The sequence below is a fragment of the Callionymus lyra genome, chromosome 3 (genome assembly GCF_982586985.1).
Source record: "Callionymus lyra chromosome 3, fCalLyr1.hap1.1, whole genome shotgun sequence".
NCBI lineage: Eukaryota > Metazoa > Chordata > Actinopteri > Syngnathiformes > Callionymidae > Callionymus > Callionymus lyra.
This window is the reverse complement of record NC_141820.1, coordinates 3,972,140-3,993,289: the sequence shown is the minus strand read 5'-3', so window position 1 is coordinate 3,993,289 and position 21,150 is coordinate 3,972,140. Positions and strand designations below refer to the sequence as shown.

The 21,150-nt window shown below is 41.5% G+C and overlaps 1 protein-coding gene across 1 annotated transcript; it reads left to right on the top strand.

Moving 5' to 3' along the window:
- Positions 1-1,453: 1,453 nt before the first annotated feature.
- Positions 1,454-19,071, top strand: LOC148083047 (NLR family CARD domain-containing protein 3-like). The gene is made up of 10 exons (XM_087785711.1): positions 1,454-1,533; positions 4,540-4,618; positions 4,693-4,914; positions 5,013-5,126; positions 6,070-6,148; positions 6,462-6,669; positions 6,812-8,570; positions 11,940-12,113; positions 17,990-18,163; positions 19,062-19,071. The coding sequence occupies exons 1-10, from the start codon at positions 1,497-1,499 to the stop codon at positions 19,069-19,071; spliced, it is 2,856 nt and encodes a 951-aa protein (XP_087641837.1). The 5' UTR covers positions 1,454-1,496.
- The last annotated feature ends 2,079 nt before the right edge of the window (positions 19,072-21,150 follow it).

Genomic DNA, 21,150 nt, shown 5'->3' with positions numbered 1-21,150 from the left:
TGTTGAAGGCACTAGAAAAGTCCAGGATCAGGATCCTCACTGAGCCACATCCTTAATCCATGTGAGAGTAGGTCCGATGCAGGAGGTGAAGTATGGCATCTTCTACACCAGGGGGCTTGTGCGTGCTGGACATGTGGCCTGAGATGTTTGAGGACCAGCCGCTCCAGTGTCTTCATCAGCGCCACTGGTCTGTAATCATTCAGCTCGCTCGGCCGGATCTTTTTCAGGACTGGAACTATACAGGAAGTCTTCTACAGGGTTGGTACTTTCCCCAGCATGGCTTCACCTCCTGCTTTGCTGACCTCATGGCGTCTCTGTCCCTGCTCCTGAAACCTTCTCTCTGTTAAGGACATCCTTGACCTCCTTTGTTACCAACGGCGTAAAATTAATTTATTATTAGGGTAACAGCGGACAGTCTCAGCAGGGGCGACAACGTCTGAGCAGAAATCTAAATATATAATCCGTTATATAGTGTTTCTGACCCTTGATGTCCTCTTGTGACTTCAGCAGCACATCCCAGTCTGTGGTGTCAAAGCAGTCTCTGATGGCATCCTCCACAGCTGGTCCACTTTCTGATTGTCCTAGTGGTCACAGTCTGTCTCTGCACCAGAGGAGTGTACTGTGACTGAAGGTGGACCAGGTTATGATCGACCTTCCAAGTGGAGGTCATTGTGCGAGAACCCATAAGCCAGGAACTCCTCCAGAGACCAGAGGTCTGACTGTGCCCCGGTGTCCGCAATGGTGGATATTTTTGCCCCCTGGACCGGGTCTTGGGAGTTGGCTCCACCTCCCAGTCCGACAGGCTCGTCGATTGATACGGTGATTGACCCCTAAACTTGGCTCGCCAAACTTGGAAAGGGGCCGTTATTCCTGAGCCGTTACAACTACGGGATTAATGTCCAACCACCGTCATAAACACGAACAAGATGGCCGACTACCAACTCAGTCAACGTATAATGGTTATATACTACCACCTGGTGGCCAAGAGTATTCCACGAACACAACGACGAGTTTGTTGTGAAAATAATCACATGTCAATGATGCTTCAGAAGTGCTGATGTGTTTGTCCATCACTGTCATGGAAGCTTCTGTCAAGTGTGTGAAGCTGAAGACACCTGGAGGACATGTGCAGCATTTGGATCAGAACCAAGACTTGTTTGGATGAAAAGAACAAAACTAGATGAAACTGGATAATAAACAAGTGAAAGAGATAAAGCTGTGTTTGCGACAGGTGTGGCAGCAACAGGTGTGGCAGCGACAGGTGAACAAGACTGCATTCCTTCTTCTAGATCAACATTGTGATTGAACTTGTCAAACGTCTTTATCCTCGTGGCACATGTTGTGTTGTTGAACTATGTTATAAAAGTGTGAGTCAACAACACAGTATGTTGCACTGATGTCTCTGACAGACACACCTCCTCACTGACGGTTCATCAGTGTTTCCCTGAGTCTGGATCAGAAGCAGCTCAGCTCACCTGGAAGTTTCACCTACAAACATGGACACAAGTCTTCAGAGCAGAGAGCTGCTCACAGGTCAGTGACTTTTTTCATGCTGTTCATGATGTTCCCCAGTCAGAGTGTGAATGCATGAGTCAAGAGTGAGTTTGTGAGGTGAATAAATGAATCAAGAGTGAGATGAATCTAGAGTGAGGGGAATAAATTAATAAACAGTTAGATGTATAGATTAACCAAGAGTGAGTTTGTGAGGTCAATAAATTAATTAAGACTGAGGTGAATAAATGAAAAAAGATTGAGGTGAATACATTGATCAAGAGTGAGGTGAATACATGAATCAAGACTGAGGTGAATAAATGAATAAAGAGTGAGGTGAATACATTGATCAAGAGTGAGGTGAATACATGGATCAAGACTAAGGTAAAAAAATGAATCGAGACTGAGTTTGTGAGGTGAATACCTAAATCAAGAGTGAGGTGAATACATGAATCAAGAGTGAGGTGAATACATGAAGCAAGAGTGAGGTGAATATATAAAGCAAGAGTGAGGTGAATAAATTAATCAAGAGTGAGGTGAACACATGAATCAAGACTGAGGTGAATACATGGATCAAGACTAAGGTGAATAGATTAATCAAGAATGAGTTGAATACATGGATCAAGACTGCGGTAAATAGATTAATCAAGAATGAGGTGAACACATGAAATGACAGTGAGGTGAATACGTTTATTCACCTCACTGTCATTTCATGTGTTCACCAAGATCAAGAGTGAAGTGAATAAAGTAATCAAGAGTGAAGTGAATAAATTAATCAAGAGTGAGGTGAATACATGAATCAAGAGTGAGGTGAATAAACGAATCACGAGTGAGGTGAATACATGAAACGAAAGTGAGGTGAATAAAAGAATCGAGAGTGAGGTGAATACAATTATCAGGAGTGAGGTAAATAAATGAATCAAGAGTGAGGTGAATACATGAATCAAGAGTGAGGTGAATAAATTAATCAAGAGTAAGGTGAATACATGAATCAAGAGTGAGGTGAATTAAACAATCAAGAGTGAGGTGAATACATGAATAAAGATTGAGGTGAATACATAAATTAAGAATTAGGTGAATAATCGAATCAAGAGTGAGGTGAATACATGAATGAAGAGTGAGGTGAACAAATGAATCAAGAGTGAGGTGAATACATGAATGAAGAGTAAGGTGAATAAATGAATGAAGAGTAAGGTGAATAAATGAATCAAGAGTGAGGTGAATAAATGAATCAAGAGTGAGGTGAATAAATGAATCAAGAGTGAGGTGAAAACATGAATCAAGAGTGAGGTGAATACATGAATCAAGAGTGAGGTGAATACATGATACGAGAGTGAGGTGAATAAATGAATCAAGAGTGAGGTAAATAAATGAATCAAGAGTGAGGTGAATACATGAAACGAGAGTGAGGTGAATAAATGAATCAAGAGTGAGGTGAATAAATGAATCAAGAGTGAGGTGAATAAATGAATCAAGAGTGAGGTAAATAAAGGAATCAAGAGTGAGGAGAATAAATTAATCAAGAGTGAGGTGAAAACATGAATCAAGAGTGAGGTGAATACATGAATCAAGAGTGAGGTGAATACATGATACGAGAGTGAGGTGAATAAATGAATCAAGAGTGAGGTAAATAAATGAATCAAGAGTGAGGTGAATACATGAAACGAGAGTGAGTTGAATAAATTAATCAAGAGTGAGGAGAATACATGATACGAGAGTGAGGTGAATAAATGAATCAAGAGTGCGATGAGTAAATTAATCAAGAGTGAGGTGAATAAATGAATCAAGAGTGAAGTGAATACATGAATCGAGTGAGGTGAATAAATGACTCAAGAGTGAAGGGAATACATGATACAATAGTGAAGTGAATACATGAATCAAGAGTGAGGTGAATACATGAAACGAGAGTGAAGTGGAAAAAATGAATCAAGAGTGAAGTGAATAAATGAATCAAGAGTGAGGAGAATAAATGATATGAGAGTGAGGTGAATAAATGAATAAAGAGTGAGGTGAGTAAATGAATCAAGAGTGAGGTGAATAAATGAATCAAGAGTGAAGTGAATACATGAATCGAGTGAGGTGAATAAATGACTCAAGAGTGAGGGGAGTACATGATACAATAGTGAAGTGAATACATGAATCAAGAGTGAGGTGAATAAATGAATCAATGTTAATACATTTGATTTTTTCCTTTATTAAACAGGGACACTGCACAGCTTAGCATAGTACTTCAATTATCTTAAAAACAGGTTTGGTATAATTTGCTGCTGCTATGTCTTTAATTCTTGCACCAAATGTATGTGATGGATTCTGCACTGACTCAATAAACTAAATATTAAATGCAGAGGTAATTTCATTACAATCACTGGTTAAATGTCCATGTATTTTCAATTCATGTCCAGCTCTCTCTTTGTGAATTCATTAACGTTCCTCAATATAAGTTTATTTCCCTTTCGTTCTTTAATAATGTCCATAAAAAAGTTGGTCTTTGCCTTCTTTGGTTCATTCACTTTGTTACGAAGACTACTAAAAACTCGTCCATCATTAATTGATTTAGTGCTGTTTTCACAAGTTGTCATTGAACCAAGGCAGGTTGACCTTGGGGTGTCCATTTCTGAACGTTTTGGTGTATTTTTCTTTAATTCTATTTATGGCATCTAACAATGATCCACAAGAGGCCTCTATATCATCTGTGAGTAGAACATCACTCCAATCAGTTTGGCTTATTTCTTCCTTAAATGCATTCATGTCCCGTTTCCTTATTCCATAGGAATGTTTAATTATCTCTTGCTGGTAAGTAAACCTGTTTTTTGTCAACTTCTTTGCAACAAGAGTCATATTGTGATCCGACAAGCCAGTGAGGAGATAATAAGATTTAATGATCCTCTCAGGCTTGTTACTGAACAAGTTGTTACATCAGTCAGTATCAGAGAGTGAACACATGAATGTGTGGTTGAGCAACAACATGTTGTTTGTACTGATGAGGTTTTATTATAGTATCAACAACACAATGATGACGAGTGATGATGCTGTTGTGTTTGTGTGCAGGTGTGGACACAGAGGAGGAAGATCCTGCCTCTAAAGAACTTCTGGGTGAAGACCATGACAGTCAGACCAGAGCTCAGAGGTGAGAAGATCACTTCTCCTGTCAGACCTTCAAGTACTGGAATCATTTTCTCACTAAAACTTGTGTGTGTTCAGATCAAAGCTACGTACATCTGCTGGACCTGGACCTGGACCTGGACCTGGACCTGGACCTGGACCTGGACCTGGACCTGGACCTGGACCTGGACCTGGACCTGGACCTGGACCTGGACCTGGACCTGGACCTGGACCTGGACCTGCTCCCAGCTGTGTGTCTCTGAAGAGTGACAGATCTATGGGAGTAGGAATTGACTTCAAAGTTGAACAGAAGCGTCAGAGGTGAAAGACAACAGGAGCAACATTAGAACATCTAGTGGTCAGATGGTGAACAACAGAGGAATGGATTAAAGTGTTGATCAGAGTTTTGTGTCTTTCAGGATCTACCAGAAGAAACAAGAAGAGTCTGAACTCAACTGTGAGTCTCTGAAGAGTGACTGGTCTATGGAACCTCCTGATAATTTCAAAGGTGGACAAGAGTCTTCAGAAGACAGGTGAGGTTTCCTGTCCCTCTTTGACTCACTGATGTGATGTTGGGTCTGTACAAAGGTCTCTGAGGTTCTTTCTACTTGGACTGAAGCCCTCAGATGTTCAGCACTTCATCACAGTTGACATGTTAGCATGAGCAACAGTCATGGAGACAATAACAGCTGCTGTGGGACAGACAGGTGCTGTTGGACTCATGAAGAAATCCACAACTTGATGTCAAATACAGTGAATTCATTTCACTGGATCATTCCCTCTGTTGTTGAAGAAGTTTGTATCATGTGACGACCAACAGTCTCTTCAGTTGTTGAGTCAAGAAGAAGAATTCTAAATAGTGCAACTACTTTTCTTCTCCTCCACCTGAAGTCTTGTGAAACTTGACACACAACAAACGTGATGAAATATTCATCAAAAGTCAACTTTGATTTGAGTGTTTTTCTTGTGATGCAACCTTCACGTGGATCATATGAGCGCCTCAGATGAAGGTCACTGATGTGTGAGAGAAGATACTTCAAGTGATTTAAGAGTCACTGATTCAATGATTGAGGGAATGTTTGAGTCGTCAAAGACTGTTAGTTGATCCTCAACAATCATTCTTTCACTCACAGCTGTGTGTGTTTCTATCAGCAGTTAGTGACTCTTGGTGACTTCAACTGAAGATGTTCATGAGTCAATGCAGCTCAAAACTTCTCTTTTATTGAGCTTCACGAACTGCTCGTCAAAAGTGCTGCAGACAGTCGTGGAGGAAAGTCGACTCACAAGAGAAGAAGCAACAAACTGCAGCCATGAGAATGAAATCACGACTGAAGTGTGAGACAAACTTGGTTTTCCATGGATGTGGAAGATTCTATCTTAGGTGGTCTGCACATGGAAGAGTCAGAGTCTTGCTCAGATCATTGGTGTCCTTGTAGAAGTAGACAGAACCTATTGACGGCCTGATGTTCTTCACAGAGAGGATCAGCAGGTCTCGGATGTTCTCAGTCTCCAGTGTGTCCAGCAGCATCAGACAGATGTGGACTCCACACTTCAGGTACGTTCAAGTCTTCAGCCTCACCTGCTGACTACAACAGCTGCTAACTCACCAGTCAGCTGCTTCTGCTGCTTCATGAAGCTCTGATCCTGGACAACTCCACCTGTCAGCTTCATACATGAAGTAGAAGGTCTGGTGTGGCTGAGACTCTTGTTTAGTTTTAGAGAGAAGATGAGATTTGAATGTGACTCAGACTCTTTGGTCCTACTCTTGAAGAAAGTATTGCTCAACAGGTCCTGGTTAGACTTGGAATGAGACATACCTCTGGTGACATCTGTAGGTCACATGATCAAGTCACATGTTTGTGTTTCAGCTGCTGGAGGACAAGGTCATGGAGGAACTGGAGAGAGTGAAGAAGTTTCTCAGACCAGGTGAGCAGAAACACCTGGATGATGAGGAAGAGGAGGAGTTGAAGTGTGAAGAGGAGCAGATGAGGAGCAGCAGAGAAGATTTCTTGATGTTCATCATGAACCTCCTGAGGAGCATGAAGCAGGAGGAGCTTGCTGGTCTTCTGTGGGGAAGTAAGAGGATTTGAACCCTTAACCTGTTGAAAAAGAAAACTTGAATCTATTAGAACATTTGAGATTGAAATTCCTGCAGCTGCTGAGAAGATTGATCTTCAGCTTCTAGAATATTGAGATTCATGGGACTTCTCTTCTTCAGGAAGTCGTGCAGAAAAGTGTCGACGACGGCTGAAGAGGAGCCTGAAGAAGAAGTTCCACAGTGTGTCTGAGGGGGTCGCTAAAGCAGGAAACTCTGCTCCTCTGAATCAGATCTACACGGAGCTCTACATCACTGAGGGGGGCACAGACCAGGTCAACCAGGAGCACGAGGTCCGACAGATCGAAGCAGCCACCAGGAACCCGACCAGACCAGAAACCACCATCAGACAAGAAGACCTCTTTAAGGCCTCACCTGAAGGAGACCGACCAATCAGGAGCCTGCTGACGAAGGGCGTGGCTGGCATTGGGAAGACCCTCCTGACACAGAAGGTCACTCTGGACTGGACTGAAGGCAAAGCTCACCAGAACTTCCAGCTCATGTTTCCTTTCACCTTCAGAGAGCTGAACCTGCTGAAAGAGAAGAAGTTGAGTTTGATGGAACTTGTTCATCTTTTCTTTCCTGAAACCCAAGATCTCAGCAGCTTTGAAGAAGTCCAGGTTCTGTTCATCCTTGATGGTCTGGACGAGTGTCGACTCCCTCTGGACTTCCTCAACAGTCGGGTCCTGACAGCAGCTACAGAGTCCACCTCAGTAGACGTCCTCCTGACAAACCTCATCAGAGGGAATCTTCTTCCCTCAGCTCGTCTCTGGATCACCACACGACCTGCAGCAGCCAATCAGATCCCTCCTGAGTGTGTGGACATGGTGACAGAGGTCAGAGGGTTCACTGACCTCCAGAAGGAGGAGTACTTCAGGAAGAGGTCCAGTGATGAGGAGCAGACCAGCACCATCATCTCTCACATCAAGACCTCACGAAGCCTCCACATCATGTGTCACATCCCGATCTTCTGCTGGATCACTGCCACAGTTCTGGAGGACATGTTGAAGAGAGGAGAGACAGGACAGCTGCCCAACACCCTGACTGAGATGTTCATCTACTTCCTGGTGGTTCTGTCCAAAGTCAAGAAGATGAAGTACCATGGAGCAGCTTGGACAGACACAGTTTGGGATCCTGAGAGCAGCAAGATGATGGAGTCTCTGGGAAAACTGGCTTTTGAGCACCTGAAGAAAGGAAACTTGGTCTTCTATGAATCAGACCTGACAGAGAGTGACATCGACATCACAGCTGCTTCACTTCACTCAGGAGTGTTCACTCAGATCTTCAGAGAGGAGAGAGGACTGTACCAGGACCAGATGTTCTGCTTCATCCACCTGAGTCTTCAGGAGTTTCTGTCTGCTCTTCATGTTCACCAGATGTTCTTCAACTCCGAAGTCAACCTGCAGTCAAGAATCGTTGACATAGAAAAGTTCTACCAGAAAGAAATCAATGAAGCTGTAGAAAGTCCAAATGGACATCTGGACTTGTTCCTGCGCTTCCTTCTGGGTCTTTCTCTGCAGACCAGCCAGAGTCTCCTGACAGGTTTGTTGACACAGACAGGAAGTAGCTCCTGGACCAATCAGGACACAGCAAAGCTCATCAAGAAGAAGATCAGTGAGAATGTGTCTCCAGAGAGAATCATCAACCTGTTCCACTGTCTGAATGAAGTGAAGGACACTTCTCTGGTGGAGGAGGTCCAACAGCAGCTGAGATCAGGACGTCTCTTCACAGATCAACTGTCTCCTGCTCAATGGTCCAGCCTGGCCTTCATCTTACTGTCCTCAGAGGAACATCTGAAAGTGTTTGACCTGAAGAAATACTCTACCTCAGAGGAGGTTCTTGAGAGGCTTCTGCCGGTGGTTCAAGCTTCAAATGAAGTTCTGTAAGTGGATCATTGAAACATCTCTGATATGAACCATGAATGTTTGATTTCCTTCTTCATTCAGGCTGAGAAACTCCAACTTCCTTTCTCTCTTCATGGTTTTTCTTTGACTTTGTTTTGTAAATCCATCATTTTCTAAAGTCACTTTTGAAACAACATCAACTTTTCATTTGAATTTCATGAGCAAACACTTGAACATGTGTCGTGAACACAAACACACAAACACACAAACAGTGAATGAACGACTGTATGTTTCTCCCTCAGGCACAGACAGGGTTTATTTTAGGCTTGACCCCGAAATCCAGCGTGAAAACTGAACATAAATGATGAAGAAAATGAAAAGTTAACACAGTGTTAATAGAAACTAACATTCAAACAAAACAACACCTCGTTGGCTGCAAAGAGAGAAAAGTCTTGTTTAATGTTTCTTCAAGTCCTTGAGTTTATGCAAATGAATGTCTCTTGAGCTTCTTCTTAGACTTTTGAACTCTTGTGAGATAAACAGACAGGAAGTGGACTTTCAAAATAAAACTAAAAACGTTTTAAAGAACATAAATAACATGAACTTAAATCCACTGCAAACTTCACAATAATACAAAGAATATTCAAAGTAGAAACAAGTTACGACAACAGTTAGTCTGAAGCTAAAATGAAAAACACCAGATGATTCAATGAACTCATGACTTGTATGAAAACATTAGATTTTCACTGATTATTATCAAACATTGAACCAGATGGAAACAAACTGATCCATATATTGATTGATGTCCAGAAACAACTTCAAAAATAGTCTCCAAACTTGACAAATGTTTCAAAAGTTGAAACTAATTCAGTTCATGTGAAGCAAACATGGAGAAGAAATGAAGGTGAATGTGACGGAGGATGATTGACACTCCATCTGTGTCACAACATAGATCCACTGGATCCAAAGATGGAGAGAATTCACCTTGAATTTTCTAACTGTAAACATTCAAATGAAGACAACAATGTTGAGAGAGTGCAGGAGTGTGAGTGACAAACACACACACATTGTTTGAGCTTGTATTACCTGCAACACCTTCACACTCACACCTGACACAGTTATGAATAATAACTTTGTAAACCTGTTCATATTGAATTGAATGTTAAAAAACAAATAGAATAAATTGAAGTGAATCTTCACGATTGAATCAGTGTCTTGATTAAATTGAAGATATTTTTACTCTGGAAAAGAATTAAACACAACAATTGAGAGAAAACACACAAAAACACTGAGATAAGTAAGTGAATAGAAAAAGAATCAATGATGTGTTATTATGATCAATATACATGTAACAACCTTTTATTTTCATTTGTCTTTGTTGTTTGTTTTGTGACTTATTTTTCCTTATGTTCTCTTGTGTTTGTTTCTCATATAAACACAAATCAATCCTCTTGTTGACGACACTCGTCTCTTTCACAGGCTGATCAACTGTCGACTGACAGAGAGAAGTTGTTCACTTCTGTCCTCAGTCCTCAGCTCTCCGTCCTCTAGTCTGACTCAACTGGACCTGAGTTACAACGACCTGAAGGATCCAGGAGTGGAGCTGCTGTCTGCTGGACTGAAGAGTCCACACTGTCACCTGGAGACTCTCAGGTCAGAACATCATGTCTTCAGCTTCAGAACATGTGAAAGTCAGAGGTGAGACTCCAGAGAGTCAAAGTTGAGTCTTCAGTGAGTTCTTCAATGAAGCAGATGATTCTAAGTGACCTCAGTCTTCAGCAGGTTCTACTTGAACTTGATTTGTTCTTCTGCTGGGTCGTGCTGTTCAGTATGTTGACACATATTTACTGATCTCAGATCCATTCAAAGACATTTGAGAGACTCTTGTGATGTCATCACTTGTTCTGTTGCTAGATTTCAATGCAGGGTAATGTTCATGGTGATGTGAGCATGTGTGATGAACACATCAGCAACTGTATGAAAAGTCAAACATGTTCTTCTTCATCACAATATTCAACAGTGTCGTCTCACATCCTGCTCATATCTTTCATTTCAACTCATCTCTGTGTCACCAACTCACTCCTTCTTTCTCTCTTCATGGTTTTTCTTTCACTTTGTTTTGTAAATCCATCATTTTCTAAAGTCACTTTTGAAACAACATCAACTTTTCATTTGAATTTCATGAGCAAACACTTGAACATGTGTCGTGAACACAAACACACAAACAGTGAATGAATAACTCTGTATTATTATTTTATTTATTGATCCTTTATTCATCCAGGTTAGTCTCATTGACATTAAAATCTCTTTTACCAGAGAGACCTGGACAGGATGGACAGCAAAACATAGTTACACATAAAAACTATTTCATACAGTATTAAGTGCGTTGGTACAATATCAGAAAAGGATAAAAGATTACTGACTAAAAACATTCACACTTGCTGTTAGAGTTCGACGTCAAATTCCTGACAACAGCCTTGAATTTGTCAAAAGTCACCAGAGTCTCAAACTTGTGCTGCTTCTTCAGCTTCTTCCACGATGACGGCGCAGAAAACTTAAAAGCTGTTTTACCCAGTTCAGTACGAGCTGGAGGAACATTCATAACCTATAATCTCCTTGTAGATACAAACATGCCGATGACTAAGTCGTGGCGAAGAGAGCGAAGGCCAGTGACCTCTTGAGTATAGTGTGCAGTGATGGGTTAAGGGTCTTCAGTTTGTCATGAACCTCAAGGCTCCATGTTACACAGTGTCCAACATCTTTAGACAGTGAGCTGATGAATTCATGTACAACACATCTCCAGAATCAAGAACGGTCAGGAAGGTAGCTTCGACTCGTCGTCGTCGAGCCTAACCTTAGTTTCCGTTTATTTACCAGGTTTTGTATGTGAATTTTAAAGAGATGTGGTCATCAATCATAAAACCCAAGTATTTGTAAAAATACTCCTCAATTGCATGACCTTGGGAAGTTAAAATATTGTGATTTATCTCAATCTTTTTGTTATTTGAAAATACCATAAGTTTGGTCTTATCAGCATTGAGAACAAGCTTCAGTTGACAAAGCTGAGCCTGAACTTGATCAAAAGCACTTTGCATGAACTCAAAAGCCTTATTAAGTGAAGATGCACAACAATACGTTACGGTGTCTAAAACTGAACCCTATTTTTACTCTGGAAAAGAATTAGACACAACAATTGAGAGAAAACACACAAAAACACTGAGATAAGTAAGTGAATAGAAAAAGAATCAATGATGTGTTATTATGATCAATATACATGTAACAACCTTTTATTTTCATTTGTCTTTGTTGTTTGTTTTGTGACTTATTTTTCCTTATGTTATCTTGTGTTTGTTTCTCATATAAACACAAATCAATCCTCTTGTTGACGACACTCGTCTCTTTCACAGGCTGATCAACTGTGGACTGTCAGAGAGAAGTTGTTCACTTCTGTCCTCAGTCCTCAGCTCTCCGTCCTCTAGTCTGACTCAACTGGACCTGAGTTACAACGACCTGCAGGATCCAGGAGTGGAGCTGCTGTCTGCTGGACTGAAGAGTCCACACTGTCACCTGGAGACTCTCAGGTCAGAACATCATGTCTTCAGCTTCAGAACATGTGAAAGTCAGAGGTGAGACTCCAGAGAGTCAAAGTTGAGTCTTCAGTGAGTTCTTCAATGAAGCAGATGATTCTAAGTGACCTCAGTCTTCAGCAGGTTCTACTTGAACTTGATTTGTTCTTCTGCTGGGTCGTGCTGTTCAGTATGTTGACACATATTTACTGATCTCAGATCCATTCAAAGACATTTGAGAGACTCTTGTGATGTCATCACTTGTTCTGTTGCTAGATTTCAATGCAGGGTAATGTTCATGGTGATGTGAGTATAACCTTTGGATCATCACACTTCTGATTCCACCAATGAAGCTGCTCGTGGATCACTTGTCTTTTATTTGTAAGATTCTGCACATAAATCAAAATACAGTTTGAGGATGGATCGCTCACACACTCGTTGCTCTCGCTCTAGAAACACCACACAATAAGTTAAACGATAAACAATTAAACAAACATATACAATAAAACTGCTTCTAAACAAAGAATATAAAATACGACAATTGAAAGAAAAGGTGTTTCTAACATATTTTTATACACTAATGCTCACAGAGCATCTCCTCCTCCTACCTCATCTCAGTCCTCGAGGCCATAGACATAATTACATGGACGCCGCATCGACTGCTGCCCTCACTAGAGCGGTGTGTATACAGGGCGGCCATCTTGGTACAGTGTCACTCGCTCCTACAGTGCATTAGGTCTATAGAGGAATGATGTGTTTTCACTATCAGTAATCGCTCATTTGTCAAGAGTGCAGAACCCGATCACCAACAGCAAGAGACCCTAAGATGCCCCCAGCTCTGCGGTTAGATTTTGGCCAATTTGAGTAACTTCGGATAACTCCTGCTTCAACCGAGACACAAAGTCATGATGGTCAACAACAGTGGAATCAGGGAGAGCATGCTGGAACACAACATCAACAGGTTATCGTGGTGTCCTGCCAAACATGAGGAAAAAGGGTGCGAACCCAGTCGATGGATACCTGCTTAGCTTTTGAGAAATGATCAGTCACAACAAGTACGTCCACGCTTTGATTGACAGATTTCTCAGCAGAACAAAAATCTATGCAAACCAATTCCAAAGCTGCAGATGTTTGAATGCATTCAAGGAGGACACGAAATGCAGGTTCTGGAGTTTTAGCAACAACACAGTGAAAACAGCCCTTTACGTGGTTAATGATGTCACTCTCCAGTCCACTCCAGTGACACAGTGTGTGTCTGACCCTGATGACCTCTGAGTCATGTAAACCACGCAACACCTGACCTTTTAATGAATTTGGGACGATTAACTGGAAGATTTTTTGTGTTTAGTTGCCTATGACGTTTGACATAATGAAACGCCATGTTTAGAATGTTGTCCTGTTCTTGCAGTCTGGCTTTTTCACTCTTAGTTAATGAGTCAGACTGAGTGATGTCCACAAGATGAGGAAGAGGAGGTTCTGTGCCTTCTTTCTGGCTCATTCCACCGGACATTTGTGCTTCAAAAACGGCTGATAATTCTTCAGCTGTCATGGAATTTTGTTGGTCTAGTGCAGGGGTGGCCACACAACACAACTAACTAAACAAGAGTCACACAACACAAGTCACAGGACAAAAATCACGACAAGAGTCACACAACATGAGAGCCACATTTTTTTACTGTGTTACCTCAAAGAGCCACATCATGGGTCACATGAACATCATCCCTTCCTCACACACAGACCTCTGCTTAGCCAGATTTATTGTAAATGTCACACACCAACATGATAATGACAGAATTTGACTTCTACAGTCAGGGCCAGTCATTTTCAACAATGAACATTGTGTGCACTGTGTGTACTGTACTGTACTGTCTTACACACACAAACTCTCAGTTCAACCAAGTCCACAAACAAAATATAATAATTAAAATATTTTTCTCTCTTACTATGCATGTTGCTTATTAGGACTTCTGTCATTCCTAGCTTTGAACAAACCTCTTCAGATCTGGCTTGTATTATTGCGCGTTAGATGAAAATACCGTATTGAACTCAAGCAAAGCGAATGCGCACACTGACCAAATCTGTGCCAACATAAAAACTAAATGTTCTGTAGCAAAGTCTTATCATAGAATCCCTCCTACCGGCACGGTCGCGGCGTTCAACTGAACTGAGAAAGGAATGAATCACTTCATGAAGTGATTTGGTTCAGTACGTTCACTCAAAAGATCGTTCGTTCGAACAAATCGTTCGTGAACGACACAACACTAGAACGTTAGAGCCGCATGAAACCAGGCAAAGAACCGCATGCGGCCCGGGAGCCACGGGTTGGGCAGGCCTGGTCTAGTGCTTCACCCTCATTCAAAGACTGCTCAATGACCCTTTGACAGTTCGTAGTACACTTGAATGCACCATGCACTTTTTCATCTTCAAGGCCACACATCTTCTCCAACAATGAGACGTAGGTCTCTGTAACAGGTCTATGAACAATGCAAGACTGAACAAATGGTTCTCAAGGGCACCAGTGACCACATTCTTGTTGCCAGGTACATAGTTCGGATCAAAACTATAAGCTGCCAACTTGGACACCGATCTTTGTTCACATGCGTCCAACCAGGGCTTAGTCAAAATGTAGGTTAGGGGATTGTTATCTGTCCAAACTGTAAGATGTCTCACTTTGAGCCAGTGACTGAACTTATCACAAACCGCCAGAAACTCTAGCCGATGAGCAGGTTAATTCAGCTGTGAACGTGAGAGGCTTTTACTGGCAAAAGCCACTGGTCGTGCTACAGTGCCCCCTGGTGGCAACTGTGAGAGGACAGCACCTAACCCATCAAAAGAAGCTCTACAGCAGGAACAAGGGCTCTGTGAAGTCAGGGTGAGCCAGAGTGACACTGTGGACTGAGTCATGTTTAAGTGTTTGGAATGCAGCCTTACACTCAGCAGAACAATCAACAGGAGTGAGTCTGATGAAACCTTTTCAATTTAGGTTTGCGTTTTCTGCCTCTGCTGTTACAGGAGACAGGATCAGAAACAAGATCAAAAAGTGGTTTGGCTTCAGCTGAACATCCCTCTATGAAATGGTGATAATACAGGACCATGCCAAGAAATGATCTCATCTTCTTTGCAGAAGAAGTGATTCCATCAGAGTCAAACAGATCAGGTTCTTCCACATCAACCACGGCCTGTATTTTATCAGGGTCTGTCTTTTACACCATTTGCACAAATAATGTGTCCTAAGAACCTTACAGATCTGCAAAGAAAGTTACATTTCCTAGGTGTAGCTTTAAGTTGTTAGCAGCAAGACGCGAAAAAAACATCTCCAACCGTTCAATTGCAACCTCCTCTGATGGAGCAAAAACCAGCAGGTCGTCCAGATAACACAAAAGAAAAGTTCTTATCACCAAATATGGACATCATCATCCGTATAAATGTTGCGGGGCTGTTGGTAAGACCCTGGGCATTCTATTATATTTGTGCAGACCTGTCTGGTGGGGCAGGGGGTCCTCATCTTTCACTGTTCTGGCATCAACCATCTGAAGTCATTGCAAATGCGTAGGTCACCATTAGGTTTAACAACAAGCATAAGAGGAGAAGAAAACTCACTCTGAGATTCACGAATAATCCCCTGTTCCTCCATCTTATTTAGATCCTCAGTTTCTCATATTGACTAGAGGGGTCACGGAGGTACTGCAGTCTGAGAGGCTTGTCGTCCACCAAACAGATTCTATGAACATATTCATTCAACACAATCCATTTTGTGTTTTGAGAAAGTACACTCATAACTTTGGACGATACGTACTACATTTTTTTTAACAATCAAGAGACACTTCACAGGTGAGATCTAAGTCCTCCAGATCCATGTCCTTCAACGTGTGGATGATCATCTCCTCAGACAGCAGTGGATGTTCTGTGTCAACATCACATTAGAATAAACGGGTTCTGGTTGAGGCAAGTCTTGGACTGAGGGGCGAGTGACACATCTGCAACCATAGCATTTATTTTTATAGTGAGTAGCTTCTCAGTAGGATTCAACATCTTCACAGGAACCCAGCCATCCCCCCACAAGGTAGTGACAACTCTTCCTTCCAGGATTTGTGCAGGTCTCACTTTGGACTGTGTTGCTCGATCACAACTGTTTTCCCCACAGTTGACTGAGCAGACGATGACACTTTAGCCCACACTAGATGTTCAGACCCTGGTTGCAGTGTGACACGACTCTTTGTCGTCCTGATCCTGGATTGCAGGTCTTCCTCTTTCCACTCGTCTGAATGTGACAAAATAACTGCATCATCACATGTTGAGGTTAATGATGGAACTATTGAACCCTTCATCTTTGAAATGAGCAATTTCATGATGTTTCCCTGATGTGTGAAGGCAGGTGGCATAAGAACTTGAGGTGAGTTACGTCTTGTGTGTTCTGGAGAGTGACAAAAGAAGCAGAGAAGGTTTTCTCGGCAGTGAGAATATGCAGAGTGTGAACCATCAGCACATACAGAACATGGCACAGCGTCAAGTCCTTCTACTCGGTGTTGTCTCTTGTAGTTGTTACGTGTCCTTCTGTTGTATTGGTTCTGACTCTGGTTCTGCAGCATCTTTTCCAACAACCCCAGCAACCTCTCCATTGTAGAAGAGTCTGGATCAACTGGCTGCTGTCTCTCAGGTGGTTCACAGGCTGCTGTAGGTTAACTTCAACTCTATCCATGTTCACCTCTTCACTATGTCTGGCTGGTGTCTTCAAACTAGTCTATGAAATTCATCCAACACGTCCTGCACTTCACGGCTGACCATTTATCCAAAGTATGGACCGGAATGTGAGCCAGATCTGGGTGATCAAACATTTGTCTTGTTCCCACAAGCAACCTGTGGCGACTGCAGCAGCTTTCTTGAGGCGGAGCCAGTAGTCCTACGGGTCTTCATCACATCTGGGAGAGTTGAATAAAAGTCTGCCAAAGGCACCGATGAATAGCGTTCAGAAGAAAAAAGTTTCCTCAAGAGACCAGACACAGCGTGAGGACGGCGTGCAACATCTATCTCTCCATTTCTATCCCAAACTTCACTCTTTAGCTCGAGCCCTTAAATGTGTGAGAATTTCTTCCACCCGACTCTCCAGTTGAACATCACGTTTCTTGAAATAATCTTCCATCAACTCGAGCCATTCTTCCAACTCAACTTTGTCTGAACATCCCCACGGAAAACAAGAGGAGCCTTGAGTTCTCTTGGTGTTTCGTGTCTAACATGAAAGAATCTAGAAATGTCCGTTGGGAAGTGACTTGAACCATCATGGGCTCCTGAGCTGTTGTGTGGAGCTGATGGAGGGGCTGTCGTCCTTGGATGGGATACCATAGTCTCAGCTCACTGTCCTCCAGATGTTGAACTACAACAGTCGTTTGGTCAGTCATGTTGGCATTAGCTGAAGGTTGATAGTAGTCCATGTATAGTGGAAGTAGTCGACTCCTTGATTGACAAACACACACACATTGTTTGAGCTTGTATTACCTGCAACACCTTCACACTCACACCTGACACGGTTATGAATAATAACTTTGTAAACCTGTTCATATTGAATTGAATGTTAAAAAAACAAATAGAATAAATTGACTGAAGTGAATCTTCACGATTGAATCAGTGTCTTGATTAAATTGAAGATATTTTTACTCTGGAAAAGAATTAAACACAACAATTGAGAGAAAACACACAAAAACACTGAGATAAGTAAGTGAATAGAAAAAGAATCAATGATGTGTTATTATGATCAATATACATGTAACAACCTTTTATTTTCATTTGTCGTTGTTGTTTGTTTTGTGACTTATTTTTCCTTATATTATCTTGTGTTTGTTTCTCATATAAACACAAATCAATCCTCTTGTTGACGACACTCGTCTCTTTCACAGGCTGAGAAACTGTCGACTGTCAGAGAGAAGTTGTTCACTTCTGTCCTCAGTCCTCAGCTCTCCGTCCTCTAGTCTGACTCAACTGGACCTGAGTCTCAACGACCTGCAGGATCCAGGAGTGGAGCTGCTGTCTGCTGGACTGAAGAGTCCACACTGTCACCTGGAGACTCTCAGGTCAGAACATCATGTCTTCAGCTTCAGAACATGTGAAAGTCAGAGGTGAGACTCCAGAGAGTCAAAGTTGAGTCTTCAGTGAGTTCTTCAATGAAGCAGATGATTCTAAGTGACCTCAGTCTTCAGCAGGTTCTACTTGAACTTGATTTGTTCTTCTGCTGGGTCGTGCTGTTCAGTATGTTGACACATATTTACTGATCTCAGATCCATTCAAACACATTCGATTCTTAGACTTTTGAACTCTTGTGAGATAAACAGAGAGGAAGTGAACTTTCAAAATAAAACTAAAAACGTTTCACAAGAACATAAATAACATGAACTTAAATCCACTGCAAACTTCACAATAATACAAAGAATATTCAAAGTAGAAACAAGTTACGACAACAGTTAGTCTGAAGCTAAAATGAAAAACACCAGAAGATTCAATGAACTCATGACTTGTATGAAAACATTAGATTTTCACTGATTATTATCAAACATTGAACCATCAACATAGTCCTGTCAATCAAGTCTGAAGCCATGTTGGAGTCACTAGATGAACCATCTATAGGAGATTCACTCAATAAAGACTCACAGCATGGATCAGTGACCAGAAGATGATTTGACTTTAGACTCACTCAAATAACTGAGTCGACGCTCGAGTCACAATGACTCGTCTGGGTCGACTCTTGAGTCACGAATCACTTAACCAGGTGCAGTAGTGAGTCACTCTTCACGAGTCCCAGTGTACTGGAGTCACAAATCACGAGTCACGAGTCTGATAGGTGCGACCAGAGTTGGACTCGAGTCCAAGTCGTTGACTCGAGTCCATCTCTGCCAAAAGTATTGTCTTCAAACATGGAAGATTGTTTCAAATATCAATGAAAGCTGACAGTAAATCCTGGTTTGACCCTCCTAGGCCTCCATAGTCAAACCTGCAACTACAGAGAAAACATTTGAAACCTGGAGATTTAAAGGAACGACATGTTTGAACAATGATGGAGGAAAACTTTGAAGACTTTGATGAATGTGAAAAAATATCATTAGAAAATAAGAAACATCTTCACTTGAAACATGTTTATGAATCATGAATAAAAAGTGTCACCAGATGGAATCAAACTGATCCATATATTGATTGATGTCCAGAAACAACTTCAAAAATAGTCTCCAAACTTGAGAAATGTTTCAAAAGTTGAAACTAATTCAGTTCATGTGAAGCAAACATGGAGAAGAAATGAAGGTGAATGTGACGGAGGATGATTGACACTCCATCTGTGTCACAACATAGATCCACTGGATCCAAAGATGGAGAGAATTCACCTTGAATTTTCTAACTGTAAACATTCAAATGAAGACAACAATGTTGAGAGAGTGCAGGAGTGTGAGTGACAAACACACACACATTGTTTGAGCTTGTATTACCTGCAACACCTTCACACTCACACCTGACACGGTTATGAATAATAACTTTGTAAACCTGTTCATATTGAATTGAATGTTAAAAAACAAATAGAATAAATTGACTGAAGTGAATCTTCACGATTGAATCAGTGTCTTGATTAAATTGAAGATATTTTTACTCTGGAAAAGAATTAAACACAACAATTGAGAGAAAACACACAAAAACACTGAGATAAGTAAGTGAATAGAAAAAGAATCAATGATGTGTTATTATGATCAATATACATGTAACAACCTTTTATTTTCATTTGTCGTTGTTGTTTGTTTTGTGACTTATTTTTCCTTATGTTCTCTTGTGTTTGTTTCTCATATAAACACAAATCAATCCTCTTGTTGACGACACTCGTCTCTTTCACAGGCTGAGCTTCTGTCGACTGTCAGAGAGAAGTTGTTCACTTCTGTCCTCAGTCCTCAGCTCTCCGTCCTCTAGTCTGACTCAACTGGACCTGAGTCACAACTTTGACCTGAAGGATCCAGGAGTGGAGCTGCTGTCTGCTGGACTGAAGAGTCCACACTGTCACCTGGAGACTCTCAGGTCAGAACATCATTTCAAACAAACACAAACACACACATGGATGTAAACAGTGAATGGATTCATGTTTCTTCATGAAACCTTTTTCACTCTGAGAGGATTTGAATGACTTTTCCTCGACTCATGAACTTGGTTCTAGAAGTTGATATTTCATGAACACAACAGGAAGGTGAAGAATATTTCAAGTCATCTTGACATATTTATCAACTCAGTCTGGAGACTAAACTCTAGTATTTCTATCATGACTCGACAGTAAAAGACGTTCAAATCATTGAATGTTGAAGAAAACCATCAACAATTAGAACAAACTCTCTTCTCTGGTTCTTGAAGCTTCCATGAGACGCAGGTTGATCTTTACAAACACACAACACAAGTCACACAACACAAGTCACACAACACAAGTCACACAACACAAGTCACACAACACGAGTCACACAACACAAGTCACACAACACAAGTCACACAACACAAGTCACAAAACACGAGTCACACAACACGAGTCACACAACACAAGTCACACAACACAAGTCACACAACACAAGTCACACAACACAAGTCACACAACACAAGTCACACAACACAAGTCACACAACACAAGTCACACAACACAAGTCACAAGACACGAGTCACACAACACAAGTCACACAACACAAGTCACACAACACAAGTCACACAACACAAGTCACACAACACAAGTCACACAACACAAGTCACACAACACAAGTCACACAACACAAGTCACGCAACACAAGTCACACAACACAAGTCACACAACACAAGTTACACAACATGACTCACACAACACAAGTTACACAACACAAGTCACAAGACACAAGTTACACAACACGACTCACAACACAAGTCACACAACACAAGTCACACAACACAAGTCACAAGACACAAGTTACACAACAAAACTCACACAACACAAGCCACACAACACAAGTCACACAACACAAGTCACACAACACAAGTCACACAACACGAGTCACACAACACAAGTCACACAACACAA

Bases quoted from the DNA above. Each gene is read 5' to 3' on its own strand.
- LOC148083047 (XM_087785711.1), top strand. From the start codon at position 1,497: ATGGACACAAGTCTTCAGAGCAGAGAGCTGCTCACAG. The intron at 4,915-5,012 runs GTGAAAGACAAC...TGTGTCTTTCAG, and splicing joins GTTGAACAGAAGCGTCAGAG to GATCTACCAGAAGAAACAAG. The intron at 5,127-6,069 runs GTGAGGTTTCCT...TGTTCTTCACAG, and splicing joins CAAGAGTCTTCAGAAGACAG to AGAGGATCAGCAGGTCTCGG.